Here is an 8,400-nt window from a genome sequence, read left to right as displayed (position 1 = left end):
TAATGATGAAATTGATCAATCGCTTTTTTTTTATTATGAAAATGGAATGCGCAATGAAAAGTAGCGATTACAGATATTACAATTGACAATTTCTCCAATGTATATTTGAAACTGGGAGAATGATCAATGGATAAAAGAACTATGGATAAGAGAACACCAACGTGATGTCAGGTTAAAACATATCACGCAATTAGCATTATCAGAACACAACATCGAAACTGGACATCAAATACTGTTTGACAAAACAACCACAATAGCCAACATTACATACTTTCCAAGAAAGTACAGAGAAGCCATAGAAATATAAAAACACCCTGACAATCTAAATAGAGATAATGGCTACAACATAAATAAAATATGGAAAACTATTTTCCCGGTTAATGAGGACTGACTGATTTCCTCCACCCATCTTCCCACCCACAATTCTCTTCTCCGCCTCCACTATTCAACAAGTAGCGTCAAATATAAAAAAGGGGCGATCCGGAAGAACAGCTCAGAATCAGGCTGCTCCTCTGATGAAGTGAACTGCGGGGTTCACGAAACGTTGGCATTCTAAGAATGGATCTGGACACGGAAGAAACCCGCAAAACGCATAATCTTTATATAGAAAGGACCCAAGTCCTTTCCAAATGGAAGTCTCAAGAATATTATCAAATATTTAGAAATTATCAAAAAGAAGAGATTTGGAAGAAACGACTGTTTAGTGCAGCATTTGTTGCAATTATATCTGCAGATAAAAAAACATACAAAAAAAAGAAGATTTTGGAGGACCTTTGTTTATGCAAAACGGGAATTTCATAATTTGATAAAATAAATTCAAAGTATAACGATTATCGCCTATTGTCGGTTCAACTTTAATCAAATCAAACTACAGAAGCGCCTAATAGCGATGACTTTCAAGCGATTGATAAAGGCTGTGATCAAAGTCTCGCTACAAATGCTTTGAAGCATTTGATGCATCAATTAGAAGAAAAAATTTTACAAACTGATCAATTAAAAAAACGCTTCAAAGCGTTTGCAGCATCGCGTTGACCGTAGTTGCTCCAATCGCTGACTCTCCAATCGCTACAAAAGTTACGACTAATCGCCGCTATGAAAAGGTACCTTAAAAAGGTGCTAAAAAGGTGCCATCATATGCAGCGTAATTTGCGTAAGCGTAACTTACATCGACTAATCATATTGTTTCATTTGAACATCAGTTTCTGTCTAGTTATTTTATGTTTTTTACGCTATTTTGTTGTTACGCCGAAACATGATGAAATCTATGCATCGAATCCAATTTCTGGCTCATTTCAACTTATTCTATCTGAAAAAATGCATATAGGTGTCAATTTTGCAACAGTACAATTATAGAAGTCGTGCGTCCCTTTACATCACGTGGAAAAGTCTAAGGTGCTTCGCACAATAAAAGGAACAGGAAACAGTACAGAGAATGAGAATTTCAACCTATCAGAAAGCATGTATTGTGAAATACAGTTTCTGATAGGTTGAAATTCTTATTTTCTATTCTCTGTTTCTTTTATTGTACGGAGTCCCTAAATTAGTCAAAACTTATGTGGAACAATATAATTATAGACAATATAAACTTCATTTTGCCTCTGACAGATTTCCTAACCTCAATTATCAACTTTAACGCTTAATATCTCGGATCACAAGATGCAATTTTTAACCAGATTCTTTCATTTTATGTAAAACGCGTCGAATAAAGAGTGACTACCTCACAAAACTTTCTGATTTTAACAATTCATTCAATCATCCGCTCATATGTACGCGATAGAAAGGTGTCGGTTCCCTATGAGGCATACTTTTCGAGATGTCTCATCGAGGTTACGAAAACCAATCATAAATTTGTTTAGCATTTCTGTTCAAAGTGTACAACAGAAATTCTGATCAGCAATTGGTCGCATTTCTCTAATCTTCCACGAAATACGCCCAGTTTTCGGCCCGACCAGTTTGCACCAACTTGGATTAGAAAATGTTTCGCTATTGGTTGACATTACACGCTCTACAATAGGAAAGCACGAAATATTATTATTTCAACCCAGGTTAGCAAACTCGGTTGGGCCGAAAACGCTGTTAGCTTTCAGAATGGCGTGTTCTAGTAAATAAAAATGACGTATTCTAAAATAGTCTAGTATTACTAAAATATACAGGTTATGTGACGCTTCATGTAATGACACCTTAATTCTTTCACCATGGTGAATATCCGTAGAGTGAGTTTTTATTAAGATTTTAGGATTGGAAAGATATTCTAAATAATTACCCAAAGAATTTGTGTTTTTAAAGCAGAAAAATTGTGTTTATAAAACAGAATTTGTGTATTTAACCTTCTATGCCAGAGATGTGACAGATTTCCTAACCTAACAATAGTTAACTAACGATATATCTCACTTCGGGACAGAGCAACACTTTTTTTGGCAGATTCGTTCATTTCGTGTAAAAACACATCGAATAAGCCTAATTTTATTGACTTTTAAAGTGTTTTATCTAAACTATAATTAGTCAAAAAATTAATGAATGGATTAATCTAACAGAGACAGATGTTTAGTCTGGTCTAATCATCGGCACGTGTAAAGAAATGGCAGATTACAATGAAAAATGTTGGGACTGTTCATTCGATTATGGCGAAGACAAGCAGAAGGGTATTTGTTTAATAAAAGAAGAGTAAGTTTGCCAGATGGTTTACATTAATCGTGTAAGGAATGAATCTTATACGAACATATTTGCAAGCGCGCGTATTCGTTTCATAACCTCTAAATAGTTCATTAGATACAGATTATCAATCGTCTATTTTTGTACCTTAATTTAAATTTTTTATTTATAGTGATAATTGTAATTATTTATAGTAAAATATTGAAGGGCTTAATCTTTCCTCAATTTTTATTTAAAAATTAATATTTTATCATCATAGTATATAATAGTATATAATAAATGAAATTCTTTATATGAATATAGAATATAGAATATATTTTATTAATTCCAATATCTTATTGCTATATATTACACATCTTTTACTTTCTATTTAATAAATTCCTATATCTATTTAGTGACCTATTCACAGAAAAGAAAGATTTCTTATTTTTACATATTACAAAAATATCACAGAATAATCATAGCCATATTCTGCTATTGCTGCCTTAATTCGCTGTTGTTTAATTATATCAATTAATGTCAATCTCTTCTGTAGTTTCCTTAGATTCTACATCTTTTTTTCTAATCTCTTTCTTTTCTTTCTTCTGAAAACCTTACAACCTTACATTTTTCCAAATCTAGTTCTTAGTTCTAAAATCTATTCTATATTTTCTATCCCTATCTAATATCCTGAACCAGCTGTTTATTTGTTGACATTTGTCAACATGACATTCCCTGTAATTTGTACCTATTCCACAAAATATACATCTCCTTCTCTCCTCACTTAGCCAATAATTATTTCCTTTTTCTACATTTCTGCACCTAAGTTTCACTAATCTCTTTTCTCTCTCTCTCTCTCTCTCTCTCTCTCTCTCTCTCTCTCTCTCTCTCTCTCCCTCCCCTCCTTCCTTCCCTCCCTCCCTCCCTTATTCCTACATTATTCAAATTTTCCTTCCTTAAATATTTGTAGCTTCTATTTCCTATATCAAACTCCTTGTATCTATTATTGTATATGTCTAACTGTGCTATCTTTCCATTGTTTTTGTATATACCTTTCCCTTTTAATTATTTTTTTTCTTCAAATTCAAATAATTCCATCTTTAATTCTATATATTAAATATATTAAATATATCACAATGATAACTGTTAAGGATAATTTATGACAATAATAATTTTCTGAAAATTATTTGAAATACTGTTCATTGATAAATTTTTGCATACAAGTACTAATGTATCTAAAGAACAGTTGTACATTATATTTTTATTATTATCTATTAAGTATTATTATTTTATAAAATTAATATATGTATTTGATATGTAGATTTATTATTGAGGACCATGTAAGACAATTGAGTGATCAGTGCTTGACAAAAATTGATAAGCAGAAAGTATCTACTGATACAGATGTAGAAGATACATCATGGGACCAAGTGCCTGCTAAGAAAGCGAAATTGGAAGATAAGAGAGAGAAGCTCAGAGGACAAAATAAAGCGAGACCACCTCCATTCAAAGTTTCTAAGGAATTGAGTTTATGTCCATGGATCGCGGATCAAACTACAAATGAATCAGAAAGAAAATGCTCGAATCAACGCTGTACTTTCCTACATGATCGGAAAAAGTATCTGAAGATTAGGCCAGAAGACATAGATACAGAGTGCTATATTTTTAATTTGACTGGCAAGTGCCCAAGAGGAATCACTTGTAGAATGGGCTCAGGACACTTGACTGAAGATGGCTTCAACGTTATTGACGAAAAGAAACTCGAGGAGTACAGCAAATGTCCACCAGCTGTCAAAAATCACTTATCCAAGGATTTGCAAAACAAATTGCGCAAGCACAAGTATAATTTCTCCAAGGCAGAGGCAATCATCAAAGCCAACGGTCCATCTATGAAAAAAATGCAATTGCAAAGTTTGAATAGTAAAGGAGAAGATAAAAATACAAAATCAGATGTCATGATTAATATTTCTGACAATAGCGAGAAAGTGGCGAAACATATTTCTGATAATGCGAATGTCGAGAAAATGGAAACAGACGCTTCTAATTGCAATATTACGTGTAAATCAAAAGAATTGAAAATCGGACCCGTGGACGACAGTGATTTGATCCGATTGCGACAATCGGAGAAAAAGACGATTGATTGGAACGGTAAGATACTACTCAGTCCTCTGACTACAGTAGGCAATCTGCCATTTCGAAGGATTTGTAAGGAATATGGTGCGGATATAACCTGTGGCGAGATGGCATTAGCGCCGAATATACTGAAAGGCACGCAGGAGGAATGGGCATTGGTGAAGCGACACGAGAGCGAGGATATCTTCGGTGTGCAGCTCTGTGGTAATAATCCGGGAGTACTGGCACGATGTGCACAATTGCTCAATCATGAGATCGATGCGGACTACATAGATTTGAATCTTGGGTGTCCGATCGATATGATTTACAAAAACGGAGGCGGCAGCGGTATGCTCAATCGATTGAACGTACTCGAAACCGTAATAAAATCTGTTAGCCAGGTGTTGGACATACCCTTATCCGTTAAGACCAGAACTGGGGTCTACATAGATAAACCGATCGCACATAATCTAATGCCGAGATTTCGAGATTGGGGTGTGTCCATGATTACCGTGAGTAAGTCTATTAAATTTATGTTTTTTTTTGTTAATAAACGGTCTCTTTTAAAAAATATTGTGATATTTCCAAAGAATTGAGTTTATCAAGAAAAAGGAAAGAATATTCTTCAAAATATTTTGATAACTTTAAGAATTCACAATAAATTGAGATTGCTATATGAATAAATCAAATGAATAAATCAAATAAAAAAGAACCAAACACAATCTAAATATTGGTGTCTACTTAATAATATTTATATGTAAATTTTAAATATGCGCGTCAATTATTCTCGGACTTGAAATACAAATTATAAACTGAAGCAGAAATAATATCACAAATTAAATTGATCGTCAATGTAATAACACTTATCAATATAATAATAATAAACATCTTAAAATATTGCAAAAAACTTATTGTGAAAAATATTAGAATTATAATACCACATTATGATTATTGTTATTTAAAAATTCAGTTATGCTACATCTTTAAATTCACGTTATGTTAATAGAAATATGTTCATAGAAATATTTAAAAAAAAAAAGATTTCCGAGAAAAATAAAGAAAGTTAGTAGAGTTATTATTTGGAAAAAACTGGACTTTTCAGACAATTTCTTTTTTTGAAAATCAGGAATTTTCTAATTATATTCTAATTTATATTAAAAAATTCTCTAATCTTATCTAGGATTTTGAGTAAAAATACCTAAACAATTTGGGAGAATTCTCAAGGAATTTTTTTTCAAGATTTTAGTAAATATCCTGCGTTAAAGAAATATGATCTTTCTGTATTATTGTCTAAAACTTATTCAGTTTGATGATTCTTTCATTCAGGTTCATGGCAGATCGCGTGAGCAGAGATATACGAAGTTGGCCGATTGGGAGTATATAGAAAAATGTGCAGTAGCAGCGCAGCCGATACCCGTGTTCGGAAACGGTGATATCTTGTCCTTTGATGACTATCGTCGCACGAAAGAGACCTACAGTACTGTGCAGGGCATCACTATTGGACGAGGAGCGGTAATCAAACCTTGGATTTTTACCGAGATAAAGGAAAGAAAGTTAATCGACATATCGAGCGCAGAGAGATTCGACATTCTCAAGAAATATGCGAATTACGGGCTTGAGCACTGGGGATCTGACACTCGCGGCGTCGAAAATACCAGGAGATTCATGCTAGAATGGATCTCCTTCCTTCACAGGCAAGTTTACCTTGAGAGGAATATGTTTCTTTCAATTAAAGCATTATATTATTCTTCAATATGGATTTATTGAGCTATATTGCAGATATATTCCTGTTGGAATTTTGGAGAGACCACCACAGCGAATCAACGAGAGACCACCGTTTTACAGAGGTCGCGATGATATGGAAACGCTGATGGCTAGTTCCAACTGCGCCGATTGGGTGAAATTATCGTAAGACTATTAGCTTGATGCATTCATTGAACAGTGTTAATTTCGATTATATCCATTAATGATTTTGTTTATTTTTAGTGAGATGTTACTTGGGAAAGTGCCTGATGGATTTCGTTTTTTACCAAAGCACAAGGCGAACTCGTGGAAATAATCTATTGCAGGAAGAATAGAAAAATATTTCTCGAGGTGACTAATATAATATTTCTATTCTTCTACGTTGTTGATTATTCGCAATAACGTGATACATAAAAGAGAAGGATTAATCATGGCAAAAAATTTATGTTCTTTCATTTACGTTTATATATACGTTTATATATAATACAATGAATAAATATTTTTATGGAAGATACTTAAGATTCATGTCCAGAAAGTTTTGCGATATATTTGCACTATCTAATAACACATTAACTTTGCTAACATACAACTTGACTAAATCAATAGTGTTCATTTATCTCGCCAAGATTAGTGACCGGCCACATGCAGTCACAACCACTGGCGATTTCCTTTGTATATGGTTCCCAACATCTCGACTCATTACCCCATTGTCGACGTCGTCTGACCAAATATAAAAGCTGACTTTTTTGCACACACTGGAATGCCGGATAAACGCATTTCTGAAAAAACAAAATGTTAAAGTTCTGAAGTCAAAACTTTGTTAAATAAAAAAAACATTTTTTCATTTTTTTCTAAATTAAACTTAAAATCGATTTAACGAAAATCTGACTTATCAGATTTATCATTTCTTGGAAATTATCTTGCAACGCTAAATAATAATATTATTAATTAATATTATTAATTTGCTTTTAGTTGATCCATATTTTTTGCTCAATAAAAACCGTCATTTTGAATCCATTTCATTGAATCTCTTCATCTATTTCACTGTATGACGGGTAAGTTTACTTGTTCCAATGGTTTCATTATTCGTTCGTCTTCGCTCAACATCAAATAGACATTCTTACAGTAGACCTCATAATAATATGGAGGTTGATATTCGTAATCGTAATCGTCATCGAAAAGCCCCACTTTTTTTATTGTTTCACAAAGATTGCGATATTCCTACATAAATCACAAAAGAAATAGACATTTATCTCAATATAAATAGTGATAGGTACAGGATGTTCAGCGTAACGGTCCGCACGATTTTTCAGACACTTCTGACAACTAAAAAAAAGGATAAATATTCATCTATTTTTTTATATAGGCTACATGCGATAAAAAAATTAAAAAAAAATTTTTTTCATAAGAAAATCAAAGTCATCTTAAATTTTTTAAATAGCGCCAATTTTTTTCCATAATATTGTCGGAATCTTCAAGACGAATTTAAATCACTGTCAAAATATCACTTTTATTGATGTTTTATTAATTTTATTGCATATTTTATTAAATAATTAGTACATGTATGTATATATGTATAATACGTATTTAATCAGAAGTTGTATTAAATACTGCTGTTACAAATAATGTTACAAATTTGGTATTAAGTATCAATAAAATCAATAAAACATCAATAAAAGTGATATTTCGGTGATTTGAATTTGTCTTAAAGACTCCTATAATATTATAAAAGAAAATTATATGATGCTATTTAAAAAATTCAAGATGACTTTGATTTTTTTCTGAAAAAAATTTTTTTTTAATTCTTTTCGTATGTTGTAGCCTACATAAAACAGATAAATATTCATCTTTTAACTTTTTTTTTTTAACTATAATAGAATTATCTGCTGAACACTCTGTATAATATAAATATAT

The 8,400-nt window shown here is 32.2% G+C and overlaps 1 protein-coding gene across 2 annotated transcripts; it reads left to right on the top strand.

The window, feature by feature from the left end:
- The first annotated feature begins 2,152 nt into the window (after window positions 1–2,152).
- LOC108691664 (tRNA-dihydrouridine(47) synthase [NAD(P)(+)]-like) lies at window positions 2,153–6,915 on the top strand. Of its 2 annotated transcripts, none has more exons than XM_018199527.1 (6): window positions 2,153–2,213; window positions 2,535–2,664; window positions 3,953–5,255; window positions 6,070–6,437; window positions 6,523–6,651; window positions 6,730–6,915. In XM_018199527.1, exons 2-6 carry the CDS (start codon window positions 2,579–2,581, stop codon window positions 6,800–6,802), a joined length of 1,959 nt encoding a protein of 652 aa, XP_018055016.1. In that variant the 5' UTR covers window positions 2,153–2,213; window positions 2,535–2,578; the 3' UTR covers window positions 6,803–6,915. The 2 variants fall into 2 exon arrangements, with proteins under 2 accessions (XP_018055016.1, XP_018055025.1); XM_018199536.1 differs by having other exon boundaries at window positions 2,154–2,198.
- The last annotated feature ends 1,485 nt before the right edge of the window (window positions 6,916–8,400 follow it).

The sequence above is a fragment of the Atta colombica genome, unplaced genomic scaffold (genome assembly GCF_001594045.1).
Source record: "Atta colombica isolate Treedump-2 unplaced genomic scaffold, Acol1.0 scaffold106, whole genome shotgun sequence".
Lineage (NCBI taxonomy): Eukaryota > Metazoa > Arthropoda > Insecta > Hymenoptera > Formicidae > Atta > Atta colombica.
The sequence above is the reverse complement of the archived record's forward strand: the minus strand, read 5'-3'. Positions and strand labels throughout refer to the sequence as shown.